The sequence below is a fragment of the Sander lucioperca genome, chromosome 14 (genome assembly GCF_008315115.2).
Source record: "Sander lucioperca isolate FBNREF2018 chromosome 14, SLUC_FBN_1.2, whole genome shotgun sequence".
Lineage (NCBI taxonomy): Eukaryota > Metazoa > Chordata > Actinopteri > Perciformes > Percidae > Sander > Sander lucioperca.
Genome location: NC_050186.1, coordinates 24,727,209 through 24,751,295, shown reverse-complemented (window position 1 = coordinate 24,751,295; position 24,087 = coordinate 24,727,209). Strand labels below are relative to the sequence as shown.

Below are 24,087 nucleotides of genomic sequence, written 5' to 3'. Positions count from 1 at the left end.
TCATCACTAATAGAAGAAAATAAGAACAACCCAAGGTTTCTTTTCAGCACTGTAGCCAGGCTGACAGATAGCCACAGCTCTATTGAGCCATCTATTCCTATAGCTCTGAGTAGTGATGACTTCATGAGTTTCTTTAACGATAAAATTATAACAATTAGAGATACAATTCATCACCTCTTGCCCCCAACCTCTAATGGGTCACCTTTAACTGACAGACTGCTAGAAAGAACGACTAGACCTGACATATACTTAGATTGCTTTTATCCTATAAACCCTCAACAATTAATGCTAAAGGTCTCTTCAGCAAAGCCATCTACCTGTCTCTTGGACCCCATCCCTACGAGGCTACTTAAAGAAGCGTTACCCGTGGTTAACACTTCATTGCTAGATATGATAAATATGTCTTTATTGACAGGTTATGTACCGCAGTCATTTAAAGTAGCTGTGATAAAACCTCTACTGAAAAAACCCACCCTCGATCCTGAGGTCTTAGCCAACTATAGACCTATATCTAACCTTCCCTTTCTCTCCAAGATCCTTGAGAAAGTAGTCGCTAATCAGTTATGTGATTATCTACATAGCAATAGCTTATTTAAGGACTTTCAGTCAGGATTTAGAATGCATCATAGCACGGAGACGGCACTGGTGAAAATTACTAACGACCTTCTAACTGCTTCAGACAAAGGACTTGTCTCCGTACTTGTCTTATTAGATCTTAGTGCTGCATTCGATACTATTGACCATACCATCCTCTTACAGAGACTGGAACATTTAGTTGGCATTAAAGGAATCGCACTAAACTGGTTTAAGTCCTACTTCTCTGATCGATCGCAATTTGTTAATGTTAACAATAAACCCTCCAATTACGCTAAAATTAACCATGGCGTTCCTCAAGGCTCAGTGCTTGGACCAATTCTATTCTCCTTATATATGCTTCCTCTAGGCAATATTATTAGGAAACACTCAATTAACTTTCACTGTTATGCGGATGACACCCAATTATATCTGTCAATCAAGCCAGACGAAACCAGCCAGCTAGCTAAACTTCAAGCTTGCATTAAAGATATAAAATCATGGATGGCCTACAATTTCCTGATGTTAAACTCAAACAAAACCGAAGTTATTGTGCTGGGACCAAAATACCTACGAACCTCATTAGCCGAAGATATAATTACTCTGGATGGCATTGCCCTGGCCTCCAGTACTACTGTCAGAAATCTAGGAGTTATTTTTGTTCAGGATCTATCCTTTAACGCCCATCTAAAACAAACCTCTAGAACAGCCTTTTTTCACCTTTGTAACATTGCTAAAATTAGGAACATCCTATCTCAAAACGATGCAGAAAAACTAGTCCATGCATTCGTTACTTCCAGGCTGGACTACTGTAATTCCTTATTATCAGGATGCTCAAATAAGTCCCTTAAGACTCTCCAGCTGATCCAGAATGCTGCAGCGCGTGTTCTGACAAGAACTAAGAAAAGAGATCATATTTCTCCTGTATTAGCTTCTCTCCATTGGCTTCCTGTAAAATCCAGGATTGAATTTAAAATCCTTCTTCTGACCTATAAAGCTCTAAATGGTCAAGCTCCTTCATATCTTGAGGACCTCTTAGTACCTTATTGTCCCACTAGAGCACTACGCTCCCAGAATGCAGAGTTACTTGTGGTTCCTAGAGTCTCTAAAAGTAGAATGGGAGGCAGAGCCTTCAGCTATCAGGCTCCTCTCCCGTGGAACCAGCTCCCAGTCTGGGTTCGGGGGGCAGACACCGTCGCTACATTTAAGACTAAACTGAAAACTCTCCTCTTTGATAAAGCTTATAGTTAGGGAGTGAGGAGTTGCAGTGAATGCCTAGACCGGCGGGGCAGGGTGTATTGCTGCAGACACAGCACCCCTGCTTTTCTCTGCTTCTCTTTACAGTCATCAGATATACCTATCGTATAATCAATAATATAGTGCCTCTCCTAGTTATGCTGTTATAATTCTAGACTGCCGAGGAAGTTCCTTCTTATGACACGCTCTTTTCTTTTGTTTCCTTTTATGCACATCCTGTCTCAGAAGTGCTTGTTACTAACCTAGCTCTGGGGAGTTCTTATGTTTCTTCTTCGCCCAGAACATCGCCTCGGATTAGGGCGACACCAAGACCTGGGTCTTGGGTGCAGCTGTGTCTATGGACCTGCTACACCCTGCTACGCTCTGCGATTCCCTGCAATGCCCGGCTACGTCCTGCTGCGTCCACCGCGTCCACCCATGCTCTGCTGTGCCACGCTACATCCCGTACCGTCATAACCCCAACCGTCAGACACCGCCCACCGAGAGTCTGGGTCTGCCGAGGTTTCTTCCTAAAAGGGAGTTTTTCCTCGCCACTGTCGCAATAGCCACTGCTAATGCTTGCTCTTGGGGGAACTATTGGAATTGTTGGGGCTTTGTAAATTATAGAGTGTGGTCTAGACCTACTCTATCTGTAAAGTGTCTCGAGATAACTCTTGTTATGATTTGATACTATAAATAAAATTGAATTGAATTGAATTGAATTTATTTCAAAGCACCACTGTGCATACTGAATGGAATTTGATTTGTGAACTTAAAAGCATCAAAAATGACATTCAAAAAATGAATGTGTCTTTCTGGAAACATTTCCCTGGTTATGGATAATCCACAGACCTCACGGTGAACAACTGTCATTAGAAATGACCTAAGACATATAGTAGTGCCAGTGAAAACAGCTGACAGAGAGGTTTGCGTTTCATGCTCAAGGATGGATACATTCAACTCAGGTTGCCAGCTGGTCAATGCAAAATCTGAGGCTTTCGACGGGGGTGCCCAATACCCCCATCTGCTTTCCTTTTACGTCTTTGCTGAAGGTTTTTTTGTGTGCTGCCTGTCATTGTGATGATGGGCAGCATGATGAGCCCACTGCTGCTGGCTGTTTGAAGAAGATTGAGGGGGATCTTGTCTTTGGTAACGTAAATTAAAGGGTTTGAAATCACTGACACGTGAAGTGGGTCAGAAAGCAGCGTCTGGGCGTGAATTGACAGCTTCACTGAGTCTAATACGATATTGCAGTTGGCAGCTTTGATAGCTCTACTCCAACTAAACAAGCTTCATCTAGTTTCTTATCTTGTGCAGCTTGCCATTCGATGTATTCCTGATATTCTTGTATTTCTTAGCAAGCTGTGACTTAGGAATGCTGTATTTCTCTTTTCTTCCAGTGGGCATACTTCTGAACGGGATGAAGGATCTGAAGGATCTGGATGAAGGATCTGGATCCATGTAGGTGGTAAAACTATCATTACACGTCTTAAGCGCTCTGTGTTTGTGGTGCTGAGACATCTTACAAGCTCTTCAATCCCCTCCAGAGTCCACCAACATACTGCGGTTCCTTTACAGTATACATGACTCACTGGAAATAATGTGAGGAGAAGATAGATATCTTGTTTAGAAATTCTGACAATCAATCAATTCTGGCAATAAAAGACACAGCAGTGGTCCATTTCGGATTGCAAGTCATGCATGGAAATAAAATATTCAGAATGTGAGTAGGCTTATATTTTAATACTGCTATTATATGACAGACAGGCACTTTGCAGTTTTGTTTTTCCACTGGCAATCTGTGCACGTACAGTGTCTACATAAAATCCAATTTGTGACATATTAGATAGCCTACCTTTTTTATAAATGAGCTGATTGAAATTTATCCGTGTCTCTTCATGATGATTCTGATTGATGTTTGTGTGTCAAGGATGAAAGTAACTGACTGCAAACACTAATTTTGCTGAATATCTTATTCCTGGTTTCATACTGGTTCAGTACATTCTAAAATCAGTAAATCCATTTTTCAGCTATATGTACTTTTCAGCTACGTCTGGAGAGTCAAGAATTACAGTATTCAGTGTTCTTCAATTAGTCGGGAAGATTCTCTTTTTAAATTAGTTTTTAATATTGTACTCTTTCCCCTAATGACATAATAATTCTGAATCAGGGTAAACTGAAGTATGTTGACACATACAAGGTTTGTCTTCCAGTTTGCAGCAGCTCTCAATATCCTTTAACACAGTGGTTCCCAACCTGGGGTCCGGGGACCCCTCAGGGGGGCGGCAAAGATCACAGGGGGGGCGCAAGTCTTTATCTGGTTTGAGGTTGAGGTAAAAAAAATATGTGCACACTAAAGAAATTATGATAATACACTAGAATATATAATGTATACAAAAGTCGGTACAAAAACTATATATTTTTGTTCTCGCTTAAAATTGTAGGCAGGCTACTTAGTAGGCCAAACCTCCGAGACCTCTTAACCTGGGACCTTGCTGTCATCAGGTCAGCTGTTTAGCTGCTATCATCCCGCCACGGCATCACTATTTTATGAATGAAACATGGCGGAGAAACGTAAAAGTGCTGATAACTCCTCTGTATCAAAAAAGAAAGTAAGGCTCTATCTCGAGAGTTACCTCCACTTCGGTTTCGGGAGGGGGGGCTCAGCTTTTCTTAGACATAAGTAACGGGGCGCCAAGGAAAAAAGGTTGGGAACCACTGCTTTAACATATAGCCTACTGTATAGGGGTCTAATTTGTGTCAGTTTAGGGGTCCTTGATATAAAAAAAAGTTAGAGAACCACTAGCTCAGACGTTATCCATACACTTTGAGAAAGCTTTCATAATAAATAATAAGAACAGAACTTTGGGGAGCATCCCTGAATTGGAGATGGTTGCTTGATTAGGTGTAGTCACATTGAAATGGATATTTCAAGATGCCACATTGGTCCTTTCGGTGTGACCAAATGTTCAACAAGAACTACATCGTCATTTTTCTTGAGTGCTTTCCAACAGAAGACATATTAATACTTCAGTAGAATTTGCATCCCTGTTAAGTGTTTCTTCAACTATGTGCACGCGCGTGCCTGTGCATCTGCCATTCTGTGTGTGTGCGCGCGCATTATAACAACCCTTTGGTTCACGTGCGGAAAAAGACTCTGGGGTGGGGAAGCAGTGACTTGTGGGATGCGGCAAGAGAGAGACAGAGGGGAGAGTGACTGACACAGAGAGAGTGAAACAACAGCGACGAGAGGAGCGGGAAAGAAAAGGAGGATAGCAATAAAATAACCCGTTTTTACGGTTAACTTAGCTAGCGCGTGACATTCAGGTTTGCTCAGACAGTGGAAGAAAAAGTTCAGATCCCACGAAACAACGCGTGGGAGTGGGAAGCAGGATCGTGACTGACTGAGGCAAGCTCCACTGTCTGTCTTGTCATGGCAGGTAATTCAGTTTAACCATTAACGTTACACACATAAACACCACGAACAGGCCGACGCCGGTCCAACAAGCTCTCTGCCTTGTGGGCTGCAGGATGTCGCTAACCAGCCTAGTGTCAGGTTAGCTAACGGTTGGTAGCTAACTAAACTTAGCTAGCTAGTGCTAACGTTAGCTAGCCAGCAAACTCGAGTGTCATCGCCCATCTATCTGGCCTGCATTTGCCGGCTAAAGCTAGCTAGCCAGCTGCTGCTAGCAAGCTAGCAACCGATAGCTGTTTACCATTATCACCGGACCAGAGACCAGCAAGCTAATAGCCAAACATAGCTATCCGCTACACTAACCTAACGCTTGTAACTTGTAGCCGTAACGGCTGCTTCTCAGATTTATGCACGAGATTTACAAACGACTAATTTAACATATCTGATCTGCTATTGATGTTGAAACAAAGCAAATAGCTAGAGGTAAAACAGGCGGTTTCCACTCCAGTGCACACATTTCTCAAACATGCCCTGACTGGCTTGACAAACCAGGCTAGCTAACGTTAGCACAAACTTTGACATTGCCCACATGCAGGCTAGTAATCCAGGCCTGCTGCAGACTGAACAAGCTGTTAAATATTCTGTGCAGTGTCTGGCTGAAAGGACTGAAGAGTCAAGAGTGCCTGTATTGAGGACATGCATATGCTTAACATTAGCTAAATGGAAATAGTCTCTCCTCAAATAAGACCCAGATAGTCACGATTTTTGTAGCCTAACGTTAACGTTAGCATTTCACATTTCAATGAACAAAGTCGTTATTAAAAATCATATGCGACTCAAGTGCATTGTATCGAGATTGATGGCTATTTATCCTTTTAGCAAAAAGAGGTCACTGCTGACATATTTAGTACATGCATTTGGTCCAATTGGGCGGGGAAATGACACTGGTCTTTGGACAGAGGCATTGCACATCATCCTTTTTGTTGAAACTGACCGACTGACATAATTACAACAGTTAAACACCTAGTTTAGTATGTGCATTTTCTTATGTAAGGAATGCAGGCAATCTATGAGAGTGCTTGTCCTGACCAGTACCGATCCTGTCCTGGCTGTTGGTTTTAAATCATAATTCATCTCAGAATACATGTATGATGAAGCCAGGGTGACTCATAAATGTCCTCAATTGTTCTGCAGAGCTGTTCCAGTACGTGGTATCCACAAATCAGACCAGTTTGCATTGTGTAATAACAGAAATGGTCACGTATAAGAAAAATAGGCGGAATTTAACTAGCTATGTTGTGCAATGAGCTATGTTGCGGCAGAACCTGTTGAGGCTAGTGATGGAGGTCATTATCAAACAAGTCAGCATGTTTTTTCTTGTTGTTTTATTTAACATAGGAGCCTGGCGTGAGAGCATCTCTCCTCTGGTAACGTTGCAACAGTTGCCCAGGCTTAAGATGTTTCAAGACTATATTCACCTACTGTTACCATGATCTGGAGTTAGTCAGTATTGATGAACATTATTTGCAATCAACTCTCAAGCTCTCTCAAAGCGAGAAAACCACCGTACCAACTAAGGCTCAAATCAGATTTTTGATTTGGTGGATGCATTTACAGTTACACTCATTCAATGTTGAAAGATTTGACATCCAAGGGTCCTGTGTTTTATAACCGTAGTTCTTTGGCCTCTTAATGAGCCCATAGCATAACAGGTCGTGCAAGTATTATGTGTGGACCAGTTAGGGATGTCTTGAGTTTAGTTTTAGAGGGATTGAATTGTGTGGTTTCAATTTTATTTTGAGGCTAGACTCTGAGAAGTTTTGAAAGGGAATGTGCACATGTATGACGGCAAATATTTTCGCAACAGGTCTACCGTCCGTCTGTAGTTCCAATCATTTCAATTATCCCACGCTGTGTGAGAGTGACAGTGTGCTCAAACAAAACCTTTCTTTTATAGAGGTGCAACTATTTGCATACATGTGCAAGGAAGTCCAAACACGCAATCAGTAGGTGACACGGTTTTGCAAAAAACCACATCATGTAGTTAATTCTTGCTGAGGCACTCCATTTGATTATCAGCCAAAACTTTGAAACTTGGCCATCTTATCTTAACTACTTGTACATCATTGTTGGTGCCCAGCTGTTGATGTGAGGCTTGAAATTAAAATGTATTTAGTTAGCCTGCCAGTACTGTACTTGAATGCTTTTTTTTTAATTTTTTTTTTTTAAATCCCTGCAGGACCCGGAGGTGACATGCAGTGGTGCTTCTCTCAGGTGAAAGGAGCCATTGATGACGACGTAGCTGAAGGTATGAGCTCTGCTAAGAACTAGCATTAGTAAGCGTAAAGCACAGATGGGGAAAGTGAGGGAAAAATGTTTATAGGTATTGGGTAATATACAACAGCTTTCGGTGAGTGAGCAGGTAGCAGCTCTACCGCATTAGTTCAATTCCCATCGGTTAGATATAGCATTTTTAGCCGTGCTGAGGTGTGATGAGCTGTGATGCCACGCATTTCAACTGTGCACCCCCTGCAGCAGGACAGTAAAATAATGGGGCTTAACCCCAACAGTCAATTTATCGGCTCACCATGTGTGACCATCCTGTAGATGACTAGAGAGAAAGTGCCCATTTTAAAAGGCTCACTATGTAAAACTTTCAGAAATGTTGCAGCTCCCATGTAACATAGTTCTCTGGTGCCACTCCTACATTCTGTTTTTACTTGTATCATACAGCAGCCTGAATCCATGGCTGTGTTGGAGCTGTGTGGTTAGGTAATGCTAATGTGAACCAAACACTTCTTCCTCTTGCTGCGTCACATTAAAAGCTTTCTACAGGAAGTGCAAACCTTTTTTTTGTGACTGAGGTTAATGACTGACTCCTAAGTTCTTGTATAGATCCTAAACAAATGGACTTTTTTAAAAGCACTTTGTTTTCAGAGCATTTTTTAGTATTTCAGAAAGGAATGGTAAAAGAAGAAACAGCCACAGTGAGCTGGGTAGATGAAGAGCATCAGACGCCAGGTGCCACTTGTACTATGCCAGCATGATGCAGGGCTCCACAGTGCGACCATTTCACCCACATTTGCGACCAAAAATGGATGTGTGCGAACTGTAAAATGTATTTAGGAACATGTGTGCAAATAACCTAACGTTAGGATTTTCCATGCTTTCTGTTTTTTGCAAATGCTGCGTCAAGTAGCTCGCATGAACCTCCCTACATTTAGTCTTAAATTGTTGTATTTCTGTCTTTGTTACTGGAGAACATGATACAGTGTGCCTCAGAGCGGCCACTCTCGGCTTGTCATTATGTTGCACCTGGCCTACAACTGCAGTGAGCGTTGTCTGCGTGGCGTTTTTGAAAAGTAACCACAGTTTCAACCACTTTATTGGCATTGCTATCCCTGTTACTGTAACTGAACAAGTTGCAGAGCATGTTGCAGAGGCGGCGTCTCTCTGCCGTCCCCCGTACAGCCGCCTACACCTGAACCGCGGTAAAACCACCATTGTTTTCCTATGGGGAGAGCGCTGGAGACAGAAGAAGCGCTACCCTTGGCGTCACGCACCGCTCGGAATTGCTGCCGAGCGCTGCGTGTAAAGCTTGACCTCATTGCCGCTGATCTTTCTAGGCGCAACTAAAGTCAGAAGCACTGATGATGTATCGTGCTGCGCTTTGCCTCGCCCTGTGCTCTGCGCCCTACCTCGAGGTAGAAAAATGTTCCAAGTAAAAAGGATAAATAAAAAATAAATTCCCACAGAATTAGATTGTATTTGTGGTGGTAGCTGACCCGGGGTGGGGGGTGCACGTGCGGAAAGAGGTGCAGACTTCTTATATTAATTGTACTTTCGCATCTGATTACATTTGACAACAAAGTCAGGAGCACGTTTTGCTCCTCAGTTGAAAAATGTAGCAGTGACTTACATAACGTGACTGCTATTACTGTTGTAGCTAATTTGTACAATAATACAACAGTGTTATGAATACAAAACATTGTGAAATGTAATGTGGGGGCGGTCAACATGATTGTGTGGCGGGCTGCCACAAATATATCACTGTATGGGAAACACTGATTTCCCCTTCTGTCTCAATGCAAGGGAACCAGTAGACTTGCTACACCGCTATTGGGGTGCTGCGGGTTGTGGTGTTGCTGAATAAATAATAACATTGATTTACACATGACACAACTATTTATGAGGGTGTCCAAACACTTAATTGTGTGACCACTAGCACAATTGTGGTTTAGTGCACTTTTTTTTTTTTGAAAATAAATAAAAACAACATTGATTTACACATCACACAACTATTTAGCAACAGTTGAAAATGGGGGCAAGGTTGCGCAACTTTTGCTACATTGAACGCGTAACCTATGCGGACTGTTAGCGGAGCGTATGTGCCGCGAAATGTGTGTGGGGTCGTTGCCAAATCAATGGTAGGGGAAACACTGCTGTAAGACTGTATTGTTGTAATGTTGTTCAGTTCATGATGTTCTGCAGCAGTCTGGCATGTTTCAGCCCTTTAACACATTCCGACAATGAGGTGACAGAAAAATGGTACTTTATCAGACTTATCCACTAAGGGTGCTCCGATCAGGATTTTTGGGGGCCGATCACCGATCACTGTGAGCAGTATTGACCGATACCGATCACCGGGTCTATTTGAAACCTTCTATTTATCATGTCATATATTTATCATATATTAATTTTAATATTCTTAACAACAATGCATAAGTATTAAAATTAACAGAAGATAATGTATTGTGAATTGTCAACGGTTTACTTTTATTGACAGGAAACGTTCAACATTCCACTTCCTCTGTTAGAAACACACCTTAAACAGCTTAGAGCTTAACATATAGCTAAAGCCTTATTCGGAATAAATTACAAAACAACTGTCAGTGTGTTCTTCAGTGTGTCTTCAGTGTGTTCTGAGCAGGGTGGGGGCCACTTAAATTTTTTACCAGCCACTTTTTCCAGAATTCAAATTTATAAAAGAGTGCACTATCATATTTTGAATTGCTTTATTAATTATGTTTTATTATTAATACATATTTTATTAATATAATGTATTTATTATGTGTCAGTAGCTTGTTGATCTTTACATTGTAAGTTAATTTCCTATCCTGGCCTGGGACACACATTCATACGGTTTGATAAAGGACTTATTGGACTTTAACTTATCATTGATTTTACAATAACGAGTGTAGCTCATGGATGTATTAAGTGTAGCTGTCCTCAATGTAGGTCATCCTGTACGTCTCATCTCCGGTTTTTCCTGCATCGTGTGTGTGTGTGTGTGTGTGTGTGTGTGTGTGTGTGTGTGTGTGTGTGTGTGTGTCGTCAGTCGCGGGGTAGAACTGAGCAGCAGAGAGCCAACAGATTTAAAACGGCAGCAGCTTTCAAGCGACTTAAACATCGTTACAGTCTACATTGACGTTAAGATGTAAACAGGTTGGCAGGACGGTCTGAAATCTTGTGCACGGTCTTTCGCTGTACGTTTTGTCAATGCGCCACTTGTTTGAAAAGTACCTTCTCTTTTTCTCTTTTTTTTTACTTCGCCCTCAACAGCTTGTACATCCATAGCTACTGCTGACTCCGCGGCGGGCCTCTTAACACCGGGTGTTACACCGAAATCTGTGACCCATCGAGATCGGTGTCCCCCTACCTCAACCTGAACCAAATCCCTGTCCCTAACCTTAACCACGGAAGGGGGCGCTACGCTTTTAACAGGAGGGACACAGATCACGACGGGTCACAGATTTCGGTGCAACACCGGGGATATGTCGCCACATTTTTTAACAGATAATTTTTCTTTCGTCTGTACCTCAGCTCAGCTAGCTAGCTAGCTAGTTACACGGCGTCCCGGACGGGCCGGACTAGCGCTGAAAACTAGCTACTCGACTATGCATGGTCAAAGCCCCGGCTGTTCTTCACAATAAAAGTCCTCCGTCATTTTGGTATTTGAATGTTTTTATTATGAAGCAGCAAAATCCGGAAATGTTAGGGATACATTAGCAGTAACGTAACGCGATTCCTATAAGCATTGTGCATTGTTACTTAGCAACAGCATTCTTTGACAAAAACTGTCCAATCCGTTGTCCAAGGCACTTTTTTTGACCAACTCGGGGAGACTGATCAGTCCAACTGCTTTTCCTGCCAACGGTCGGCCGTCTGGTTGATGTGTAACTTAGCTGCGTATAGAACATTTTCTCACGAGAAGTGCGTCATCTGATCGGCCTTTATGGAGACCACCGATCAAACTATTTAAAGCCTTTATCGGCCGATAACGATCGGTTCCCGATCAATCGGAGCACCCTTATTATCCACGTATAGATAGTGACTTCCATTAGACATTATACAGTATAAGTAATGCTTGATGTTAGTAATGCAGGTAGTTGCTTTGCTCTGGCCCTTGAGTTTTGTTTTTATGCCTGTGGTGGACATTAGTCATTTATACATTTCATAGGCAAAATGTGTGAATCAATAGAAAAACCAACAATGATAGCTGATAGGGCCTTTTTTCTGTACTTGGTTCTCCAATAATAAAAAATACTTCAGCTGTGAAAAAAAAATATAATAAAAAAACAAACTAGTCCAAACCTAAAAAAAAAAAAGGATACCGTTTCCATACAAGAAATACTACAGATAAAAATAATATTTTACACACCACATCAAATAAAACCCCTCCCTTTCCCCTCCCAAATGCTTCCCATGGGTGTAGAATATGACCCTTCCCTACAACTTCCAGCCTGTTAGTCTGTCACCAGGGCTTAGAGAACGCTGTTGGGACTGTCTGTCTCAGGAAATGTAACTACACCGCGACCGCTTTCGGCTCGCCATTATATTGTATTGCAGCGAACGTGGTCTGCGCGGAGGTTTATAAAGTGTAACCACACTTGCGTCTCCTTTATCGGCATTGCACGGACTCTGCGTGTGTTGGAGCTGAGCCGCGCTCTCTGTCACGCATGCAGAGGAGAGGACAGAGAAGCTTGTGCTAAAGTTACAAAAATTTGGTACCAATTGAGTTAACGTGGATCGTTACCCGGTAGTACCGATGTAATTGTGTATTGGTCGGTACCCTAAAAAGTGCCAAGTTCCTTACCCAACCCTTAAAGCTGATGTAAAAGTAATTAGTTGGTTGCTGCTCCAATAGAAGAGCAGTTCTCAGTATGTCCTCAAATATATTACCCCCTACTTTTGGCCTCAGGGAGTACAACGCACACAAAGACCTCCTACTACAACCTACTGCAGCATTGTCTTTCTGCTCTAGTGGGTAACAAAGGGTTAAGTGTGTGTGTGTGTGTGTGTGTGTGTGTGTGTGTGTGTGTGTAAAACATGCTACTGCTGGGGGAAACATGTAGAAAAACAAGGTTACTGGTCTACATGCTCTGACATCCTTCTGCATCTCTGGCCTACACACTCATCCATCTACTCTGTTTCAAGCACAGATAAATCCAGGGTTAGTTGGGATAACTGAGTGGTTTCTCATTGTCTTGAGGATTGGCCAGAAGTCATTTTATGTCTGTACACCAATTTAAAAAAACAAACAAAAAAAACAAAAAAAAAACACATGTTACATGTGCAAGTTTAAATGTCTTTTCATGTTTGTGTGTTTTTTGCAGCGGACATCATTTCCACAGTTGAATTTAACCACACAGGGGAGCTGCTAGCTACTGGAGACAAGGGTGGACGTGTAGTCATTTTCCAGCAGGAAATCGAGGTACAGCTGCAAGTTTGCTCCTGTGGAGTTTTATTCCCACATACTATCTATTTCAGAAAAGGTCATCCCCTGAAGTCAATTTCTCAAAGCTTAAAAAACGGCATTCTTTATGCAAAAACGTAAGGAGTAAGCTGTGCTTCATGTCCAAAAGTAGCCTTCACTTATTTAAAAGATGGATATGTCTTTTTTGGAATGAAAGTTATCATATATAGAACAAAATGTTCTTGTCTAACGTCTGCTCTTTTCATCTTCATCTCTTCATCTGATATTTTGCCCGGCTCCCGGCAGAATAAGAATCTGCCTCAGTTCCGGAGCGAATACAATGTTTACAGCACTTTCCAGAGCCATGAGCCAGAGTTTGACTACTTGAAGAGTTTAGAAATAGAAGAGAAGATCAACAAGATTCGCTGGCTTCCCCAAAAGAATGCTGCTCAGTTCCTGTTGTCAACTAACGGTTAGTTGTTTTTTTTTTTTTAATCGAGCGCATACCCAGATATTTATGTAACAGCAATCTGTGATGACTTTAATTTGAAATGCAAATGGGTGACATTAAAACCATCTTCAACAGAGAAACTAAACATGGCTTTTCACACTTCACAATAGTGATTTCCTCTGCTGCAGAATCCCCAATTCTCCTCACTTTTCTTGGACCATCTTAACATGTATTAAGGCATTTTTCACAGTCATAAATGAAAGATAGCACTGCACAAAAAGTTATTACACGTAACCGTTTCTGTGTGACAGCGGCTTATGGGCAGATCAAACGGCTTAATACAATCTGTGGCTATAGCCCAGCGTCTTGAAGACCTTTTTAAAAACATTTTTTTTAAAGAATGCCAAATGCCCTAATAAACTACGAACTCTTAATTAAGTTATCAGATGTATGCAAACCTGAAATGTTCCTTTTAATCACCTTTTTATTTGAAACCTCTGAAATGTAACCAAGGTATGAGCAACCGATCCATGTTGTTTGACCTCTCCAATGTCCGCTAAGACTGTTCAGTTGTCCGTGATGTTATTGTTATTTACATAATTCTTTTGCTTTTTGTCAGATAAGACAATCAAGTTGTGGAAAATCAGTGAACGAGACAAGAGGCCAGAGGGCTATAATCTCAAAGAGGAGGATGGACGCTACAAAGACCCCAACACTATCACGTCACTGCGGGTCAGTCCTTGAATTTAAACACCATCTGAGTGGTATATTAAGATGTGGGATTACTCTGACAGACCAAGGTTTCTACTAGGACTGCACGGTCAAGCTAATCGCAATCGCGATGTCACTCTGCAATTACGTAACTGCAAAAATTGTGCGATTTGAGTAAACAAAAAGGTGCGCGGTGTGCGTGACACTGTGTGCACGTCACGTCTCCATGTTGTAACACCCTTAGCCTTACCAACACTATTTACAACCGATGAAGCCACCCCGTCTTAAGATGTTTGGTGTTTTCTGGTAACTCACTTTACATCGTCTTTGCTGTCTCTTTTTCCTCTGGCTTTTTTCTCACACAGCCGCTACGCTAAGTCCGACAACGCTCACCGGCGCTCGCTCTCCTTGTTTCACCGCTCGGGCTCTGACATCACTCACTCGCCGTACGTTCTCACTCTGACTAATGCCTGATTTATGGTTCTGTGTTGACTCTATGTCCTACACCCACACAAGATGACCAGTGACCAGTCAGTCTGTTTAGGCAGCAGCGCATGTGTCGCGTATGGTCTAGAGTGCGGATTGGGCTGCATTTTTCTGTCCGAGCCCAGCCCGCGTCCGACAGAGCAGTAACCGAGTCGGGCCCGAGCCCGACAGGCATTAAGATATTTATGTCCGAGCCCGACCCGAGCCCGGCAGATGTACGATTGTAGGAAGGCATTCGGAAATATCAACAGATGAGCGCATCAGCGCACACGGGGCAAGCACACGTTAACACAGCACCTACATAAAAGCTGTTTTAAATTTAAAATGTTCAATGCCTTATCGCTGATGTGACCGTGCCCGACCCCGAACATCATCATATATCATATCATCATATCTGTCCGAACCCGGCTCGGCCCGCCGGGCTCGGTTCGGGTATCCATCCTCTAGGTCACGTAAAGAGGGTTCAGAGCATGCAGACTGTAAGAAGAGGTTGTACAAAATATATTTAACGTAATCACTTGTTATTATATTACACCCATCTTGAATGTCGTCTTTTATAAGGGCATACAAAATGTATGCATTTAATAAGAATTAAAATTTTTGTTATTTCATTTTCTAAAATATTGATATATTATATAAGTTATTCAAATAAGTATTGCACATTTTTTGTGAATGCATTTCTTCTTATGCTCATTTAACTTTGTATGTTCAAGTTAAAAAATCCACTTCAACATTTTAATAGCTTATTTCCCCGCATTTTCCTTGATAATCAAGTAAACTCATGATACTGTTAAATCGCAATTGTAATCGCAGCATCGTACATCGCCATCACAATATGACTTTTTCTCCAAATCGTGCAGCCCTGGTTTCTCCCCACAACTAAAATAATCTCTACCCATGTATTTGATACCTGATATATTGAGAAAGCATTGCTGCCCAGCTTAGTAGGATTGCTTTGTGGGGTAATGCAGACTGCTCAGATCACCTGCCCTATGTTTATTACCTTAAAGCATTACATATGGTTATACTGATGGCTATGGTAGATGGAACGTATTCAAATCTAGCTGATTGCACCTGTTTGTAGGTTGAACATGGGTGAAACTGTGCTGGCTGTTAGCTGAGGTCACCACATTATATATCCAAAGAATCATATCAGAGTTTTTCTGCCCTAACAGGAACCGGTGTGACAAAATTGAGTCATCTAACAGGACTAGCTAAATCTTTATGCCAACACAGTCCTGAGATGTCTAATTGGCCAAAATAACGGACACCACACCTTTTGTGGGTGTAACATAGGTGTGTGGTGGCTTCAACTGTGGGTACTGTTTACCTATCAACATGAATCTACACAGGTTAATAGCTTTGTATGATGTACAAGATATAAATGGTTGTGCTTCTTAACTTGGAGGAGAAGCTAATACTCTATGTTAAATGTTCAATCTAAATACCATGTAATTCCAAATTGGACTAACTTGGATGCAAATATTAAACATGGGTGTGTTACGAGTCAGGAAGGGCTACCGGTTTGGCTTCCTTTCTTCGCGAACCGCAAAGAAACCTGCAGCTGCTCCTCCTTATGTTTGGACTCCTGTCAGAATCATGCACCTTCTGGGTGTGAATAGTTAACAAGGCATTCAGCCAAAACGCTCACATTTTACATGTAGGCACACAATCATTTTGGTTTTAATTAGGGATAGGCCGATTATCTGGCTGATTTTTGGCAGTTTGCAGATAATCTGTATCGGCATTTTATTTGCCTGATAACCGATAAAGTTAATTAAAAAGTGTGCTACTTTGGCTCTGCTACAGCTCTGTGTCTGTCCCTGTGCTTCGGTTTCACTCACCACTGAGTCTGACTTAAAGGTCCACGAAGAGCTTTGTGACGGACTAGAAATGTGCCACAAAGCTCTTTCAGAGCTTAAAATGAATTTCTGTCTTTATGAGTTTCAGATTATGTTCTGTTTTGTTTGTCAGGTACCAGTTTTAATACCCATGGACCTCATGGTGGAAGCCAGTCCACGGAGGGTGTTTGCCAACGCTCACACCTACCATATCAACTCTATCTCAGTCAACAGTGACGACGAGACTTACCTGTCTGCAGACGACCTCCGCATCAACCTCTGGCACCTCGAGATCACCGACCGCAGCTTCAGTATCCTTAAATACAAGCCTCATCTCAATATGAGATTATCTAATGGCAACATCAGTGTCAGATGTAAGCAAACATGTTTTTCATACAGCCTGATTTAGGTTTGAGACTCAATATTGGATTTTAATTGGTCTCCATACAAAATAAACATCTGTCTATTGTGTTTAATAATGTTTTGTTAGTGTTAATTATATTAGTGGACATTAGGGGTGGGTATCGAAACCGGATGCTAACATGGCACCGGGGCCAAGACGACCAGTATCTACCGAACCGTATAGCAACGTGGATTTTAGTGCCACTGAAATGCCTGATCTTTTCTCTGATGCTCCGACATGGACGTGGCAACAGAAACATCGCTGCACATGACGCTAGTTAACACTACACTTGACTGCAGTCAGCTAGTAACTGGCTTAAACACGGTTAAAATGCTGACGGCTAATGTTAAATAGTGTTAAGAGTGGCTGTATTTCACAATAGGGGATTCCAACACCGGGACGTTGAACAGTGTGCAGCTGCCGCTGTCGGGAAAAACAACACAGATGGTGCGTTTACTTGAAACTAGTAAGCCTTGTGGTGCATTCAAAGTTATTGGAAAATACCCTTTTCCCATTCAGTGGTTGTTTTTGTCATTTAACAGCAATTTACTGGTGAAGTAAGTTATTACATTTTTAATAAATCATTACATTTTGACCACATGAGCTTAGCAATAAACAAGCCATTCTTTAGGGTCGCCGACTGTCGTTTTATGCTCTTCCTTTTTTTTTTAATAAATCTTTTTTTTAAAGTATCAGTTTAGGCACCGGCACTGTTTTTGAAAGTATTGTTTTAGCACCGGTACTGGAAAAAAACCAACGGCTCCTAACCCTAGTGGACATTGTCACCCAATTTGACACTTGATAGAATTTTTCAGAGCAAGATTTGGGGAAATATTTTCGTGCTACTAGAATGCACTGTACACATTATCATAGTACTTAAACCCTGCGAGTCATCTGGCTAATCCCTGGAAAGGTTTATTCCTTAACCCTGTGCGCTTCAGATATTGTTGACATTAAACCGGCCAACATGGAGGAGCTAACGGAGGTGATCACAGCAGCCGAGTTCCATCCTCATCAGTGTAACACCTTTGTCTACAGCAGCAGCAAAGGAACCCTCCGTCTGTGTGACATGAGGGCATCAGCACTGTGTGACAAGCACTCCAAATGTGAGTACTTACTTAGGTCACTTTCAGTCCCCATTCTTCGACAGGTGGCTTACGTACTGGATTCATTAAGCTAAGCCTCCTGATTTGCCATTGAACTACATTTCATCTCATACTATATCTTTGGAGAGTAGAGGTGTTTCCCATGTATAAACAATTGAGAATGCACACGCAGCAGGGAGGTAGAAAAGTCATTGCCACAATGTCATGATTGTTTATATATGAACATTATGACCAGTACTCAGCCATGGCACCCTGGTGTGCCTTGAGGAAGGGCCAATGGTGTGGCAAGACTAATTGTATCATTGTTCATTTATTGTGTTTTTTTTGTTTTTGTTTTAAGGTTTCATCACATTTTAAAACAGCGGCGACACTTAAATTAACTATGTTTTATGTTACATTTTTGATCTTATCAAAGCGGAAGTAAAAAAGCAAAAAATATACACTGTAATGCCGCAGCTAAAGACATGACAACTAACAGTTGCTGGTTGTTATCACAACACGCTTTCCGGAGCTCAGCAGTCAGAAAATAAGTGACCATCAGAGCAGCGATCAGCTTGACCAAATCTGAATTGATGGCTCATTCAGTCACCAATCTGACAAGACAACACGCTGATAATCTATGTTAAATGATATAACTATATTATTATGATATAAATTATCTGATTCTGCACTTTTGCTTTTCACTTTGACACAACATCCTTCGCCTCATCGTCCTGTTGGTCTCAGTGAAATCTGACTCCTGCTACTCTGAGCTGCTGCTGTTATACGGAGCAGAGCAGACACATTCACATGGGCGCTAATATGCAGAAATGAATTAATTTCATTTCTATTTAAAAAAGCATAGTCTCACATTGCCAGACCTTCTTCCACAGCGCTGCGGAGGAGGGTCTGGCTAGTCCAGTCTAGTACAGCATCTCAGGATGGGAGAAAAACGTGCTCTGGTTTATTGGCATTTCTTTAAACCAATCACAATCGTCTTGGGTGGGCACTAAGCGCCAGACGGATCAACGGTGCCACTGCAAAATAGCCTTGGGAAGGAACTTGTTTTGGTGGAACGTGTACATTCAACGGTTGTTTTAGTTGTGCAACAGAAAACTCAGATTAGACAGCTAGCTGTCTGGATTTACCCTGCAGAGATCTGAGGAGCAGTTAACCATAGTCCTCAGAAATCCACCGGAGTTTAGAATGCCAACACAAAGAAAGCGAAAGGTGACTGACATCTAGCCGAAATGAGGGACATCCGGCGGAATTTCCAAACATCGTTGATGTAGACTAACAAAAGTATAACTACAGTCGGGGTGGTGGGCAAGAAATGTAATCGGTGTATGCCCTAACACTGGTAACACCGACTACTACCGCTGCAAGCTAAGTGTGATGTGGCTCTCTCATTCCTGGTGTACATGAAAACGACCGATCTGTGGAGTCGGGCCTGCAGCTTGTGCCTCCTCTCTCCCAACATTATCATCAGGCTCACATGTCCCAAAAAATTCCTGCGACCTTTGTCATCCTACTTCTCAACTATAATAAATAGGACTGGACGGGCTCAACTCACGTAGATACTTAGAAAGCTTTGAAGGCCGGGTGCTGGATCCTAAAAGTGAATAATCATAAATAAAGCTAAGAGGACAGCACTCCAATTTGATTTGTTTATTGCTACACTTCAACTTTAAGCTGATTTTATTTTGAAGAAAATAAAACGACAAATGAGCATATTGTATTCATTGATTATATTTAAGTTAAATATTTATCTTTAAATCTGCAGAGTAGCTTTTGGCTTTCATTGTGAGTGATTGAGAATGGAACTAATATTGACCTATCATAATGTAGTACATTTTCTAAAACCAATAAGCATATGTGTACATATATGCATGTTATATAGGGGGTTGGGTGGCTCAGCGTTTCCTTTGAATGAGTACCGTGGTCTAAAAAAAGTTTGGGAACCACTGAACTAGACTGCACAACGCTACACAAAGAGAAATGAACTGTGTGTCCCAGACATCAACAAGCAGCACTATTAGTAGTTGTAGAAGAAGAGGATTAGTATTATTTTTTCAGCCACACAAATTCTTCTGGTGATAATGAACATTGTCCATCCTTTTTACTTTTTGTGATGCTGTTTGTGGCATAAAAAAAACCCTTCTCATGTGGGTCTCCTCATAAGCTCTCAGTGGTTTGTTTTAACCCCCCTGCATGCACGCACATCTTGTGGCGCTTACCCACTGTTAGTACCACCTCTTCTCTGCTCGACCCGGCCGTGGTGCCCCGTCCTCCATTTTCCATTGCAGATTTAGTACCGCCTCATGCGTGAGGCGAGCGTGGCTGGTCGTCAATGGCCGCTGCAGAAAACTGCCGTGACCTAACGCGACACACACATAGAACATCGAAGGCGTGTTGTTTTTGACTCTTGTCAATGTGGCTGTTGCCACAGCCAGAAGACACATTTTGTTTCAAAAAACCACCGCTGGCTAAACTATTTAAAAATGGCGGGTTTGTTCAGAACACCCCCATCTGTCGCTAGCAACGGTGACACAGTGATTAGTGACGATTCTCTCTGACCAATCAGTAGTCTGCAGGTTTTCACGTCACCTTTTGGTTTCGCCTCAGCTCGCTTGGAATCTCGACTGAGGTGATACTAAAAAAAAAGTACCTGTTAGCAGGTACCAGGGACTTTTCATAATGTTAAAAACAAAAAAGTAGAGTCGAGCAGGTAACATGTAATGGAGAAACGCCATTTCTCTGTCACTCCGAAACCTGCCAATGCTGCAGTCAGACTATATTTCATCTTACTTATGTTTGTATCGTCTTCCTGCTTCTCTTGTCCAGTGTTTGAGGAGCCAGAAGACCCCAGTAATCGCTCCTTCTTCTCTGAGATCATATCATCAATCTCAGATGTCAAGTTTAGCCACAATGGACGCTACATGATGACCAGAGACTACTTGTCTGTTAAGATTTGGGATCTGAACATGGAGAACAGGCCTGTGGAGACCTATCAGGTAGGACTGACAATTTGTCAGGTTTGTTGCAGTGCAAGTGTAAACAGGTTATAAGCGACTTATCATTACCGTTTGGAGGGCCTGTTGCTGCAGACCCCACTAAGTTTACAGCAGTAGGCATAGTCCAACACTGTGAGTGACAGTCCCCGATCGCTCTAACTCTTAAGAGTCACTTGTTAGTGATATTGTAGTATCAACAACATAAGGTCATTTACTTTGTGCTGCACAGCACCACACTGTTAAAGATGTGAGTTTGAAGTCGGCTTCATGCGTCACACCACTTGAATTGAACCTCAACAGAATTTCACCTCTCTAAATTCACTTGGCCTTGCAGGCTTAGCATTTTCATTATGGGGGAAAGACTGTTGTTTAACCTAGTGTCTGACTAAAGTTAACGTTCAAAAGTCAGATCATGCATTGTTTTCTTAAAGTCTCAACACTAATTACACTAAGGTAGTATTTATTGGTAGTTATTTTATATTGTCCATGTGATGTTTACACACAAATATAATTTTAATTTAAATCAATAGCCAATGTGCATTCATTCTTAATGGGTATAGTGTGCTTAAAGAAGAAAGAAGCAAAGACCAAATTTTTTTTTCTGTCTTCTTTCTCAACAATGGCCACACCTTTTTTTTTTGTTTTGTTTTTCATCTTGCCTTGTAATTCCACATAGTGGCCACTTGGCGGCACCATGAATGTGGTGTTGCTGTGCAGTGCACTGGCGTTTGTACAGAAAGATTGTTTCCATTGTGATAAGCTTCTAGATTATATGAGGAGCACGTTGATGACTTGCGTGTACGATGCTTACAGTGGGTGTGTGAGTCTTAAGGTAGCCCTTTCCCCCCCGCCTCTGATCGTTCCAGGTTCATGAGTACCTGAGGAGCAAACTGTGCTCGCTGTACGAGAATGACTGCATCTTTGATAAGTTTGAATGCTGCTGGAATGGCAATGACAGGTGAGGACATGCAGACAAAATAACACCTCATGAAAAAATGACTCTTTAAAGTAGCACTGTCTTTGTTTACTTTGTTGATGCAGCTCATCTGTGTTTATAATAAGATGTCATGATTTATTTATTTTTACTAATGTTGCAAAGCTCTCTTAGCCTTGCAATGTAATTATAAACTGAGATTTCAAAGTGCTGATCACAAGACAAATTCTGCCCTTTGGCATTCAATTGGATTTAAAAAAAAAAAAACACCTTTTTTAGAAGTGTTGGTCATTTTGAATAAGTTACTTTAAATTAATTTTAATATCTGCTACATACCGATGGGGCATATATATTAAGAAAATTACTGACTTTCCCTTAAAACAAAAAAAATCTTTTAATAATGGATATTATTCCAAGTTTACTTGTGTTAAAGACTGTGATTTCCCCACCCCCCCCACCCCCCCAGTGTGGTGATGACTGGCTCATACAACAACTTCTTCCGGATGTTCGACCGTGGCCAAAGGCGGGATGTAACCTTGGAGGCCTCCCGCGAAAACAGCAAGCCCATGCAGGTCCTCAAGCCTCGCAAAGTGTGCGCAGGCGGCAAGCGCAAGAAGGACGAAATCAGCGTGGACAGTTTGGACTTCAACAAGAAGATCCTTCACACTGCCTGGCATCCCCAGGACAACATCATCGCCGTGGCGACGACCAACAATCTCTACATATTCCAAGATAAAGTGAACTAACACCGGGGTGGGCTTATGTGAGATCTGGCGTAGGTGACATCACGCACCTGCAGCCTCGCAGCAGCCTCACTCAGAGTGATCTGTGGTAACGCCGACAACCAGCATCCCTGTCCGTCGCTACTGGGTGACCAGGCTTTGCCACTTTGTTCTAGATGTGGACAGAGGAAGCCTCGCTCTTGCCCATCGTCAGCCTGTCTGTGGCAGAGTAACACCTGCCTTGTAGTTTAAGTGATGTGCCAATTTTTTTTCCCTCTCCCTTATGGCGTTTTATTTTTTTTATTTTTTTTTGCCAGCCCACCTGCCCTTTTCTTCCCCTTGGGTAAAAAGTTTAATTTCCTTAAAATTCTGAATACAGACACACTTATTTTTATAACTTTCCCCCCCAAAAGCTCTGTGGTAGAAAATGAGAAACACTTATTTAGTATGTCCCTTTATTGTCCTGTGCCATTGTAGTGTTTATTTTTCTAAAAAAAAAAAAAAAAAATTGCCATCTTTTTTTTTTGTGTATACCTGTTATTAATTCACCCGTTATACTGTCAATAGTATTCTTTCAGTCTCTTCACATGTCTCCCCTCGTTCATTAAGCCATGCATACTTAACGGTCACACATTTATGCTCAACAGTTTTCCTCACACACTTGCTGCTCAGACATACAAGGACAGCAACACCTCCGCGGTTGCCTCCAGGAATTTTGAGAAGTACAGTGTGTTTTCACAGATTGAAAGCCCGGCCCAGTGAGGAGATGTTCCGCTCACTGTTGCCGACTCTCAGGCTCTGGGTGGTCAAATAGGTCCAGACTCCAGAAAAGATTTTCTTTTGGATTGGCGCTGACATCTTTGTGCATTGGTTCCTCTTCCTCCTTTTTGTTTGTGTTCGACAATAGTCAGGTATAAGAGATAGCCTATTCAAAGATAAATATTATGATGGTCATATTTATATTAAAAAAACATTAAAACGTCACCAGATTTGTTCCGTCCTATTTTGTGAAATGAAACTGGACCTTGCACATCTTTTTGAGTGATCTTAAGTCTCGTCTTCCCATGGTGTACCACCGCTCTGAAGCACTACTTCACAACAGGGAAAACCTTTTTGATTTGACACTGGACTTATTGCTGCACCAACTAAAGTACTTGGATGTGTGTGTAAGTTTAAAGGAAAACATTATTTGAGGCATTAAGTCACTAAACGTGTTTAAACTACTGCAGACGTTATTACTGCTGCTACTGTATGTGATGGTTCAATAAGCTGCACAAGGATTTGCAGCAGTTGATGTCTCCACACGTATTTAAAATGTGGACAGTTCCGACTATATTGATGCCTCTAGTAATGTATAACTACTAATTTTAATCTATGACCGTGAAGATAATAAAGCAACTACTTTTTGCACCCTTGTGATTGCTTGATCGTTGATGAGCTCTCATCAGTACTGTGCTCTAGTTTTATGCAATGTGATATCAATGTTGATGCCTCGGGTAACTGTGACACTCTGATCCTCA

The 24,087-nt window shown here is 41.8% G+C and overlaps 1 protein-coding gene across 1 annotated transcript; it reads left to right on the top strand.

Annotated features, from left to right (window-relative positions):
- Positions 1–4,925: 4,925 nt before the first annotated feature.
- Positions 4,926–23,977, top strand: ppp2r2ab (protein phosphatase 2, regulatory subunit B, alpha b). The gene is made up of 10 exons (XM_031277391.2): positions 4,926–5,249; positions 7,464–7,532; positions 12,841–12,938; positions 13,227–13,392; positions 13,991–14,103; positions 16,543–16,720; positions 17,754–17,918; positions 20,742–20,911; positions 21,778–21,869; positions 22,312–23,977. Exons 1-10 carry the CDS (start codon positions 5,243–5,245, stop codon positions 22,589–22,591), a joined length of 1,338 nt encoding a protein of 445 aa, XP_031133251.1. The 5' UTR covers positions 4,926–5,242; the 3' UTR covers positions 22,592–23,977.
- The last annotated feature ends 110 nt before the right edge of the window (positions 23,978–24,087 follow it).

Coding starts and splice junctions, on each gene's coding strand:
- ppp2r2ab (XM_031277391.2), top strand. Junction 14,104..16,542: donor ACACTATCACGTCACTGCGG/GTCAGTCCTTGA, acceptor TTTGTTTGTCAG/GTACCAGTTTTAATACCCAT. Junction 16,721..17,753: donor GATCACCGACCGCAGCTTCA/GTATCCTTAAAT, acceptor TGTGCGCTTCAG/ATATTGTTGACATTAAACCG.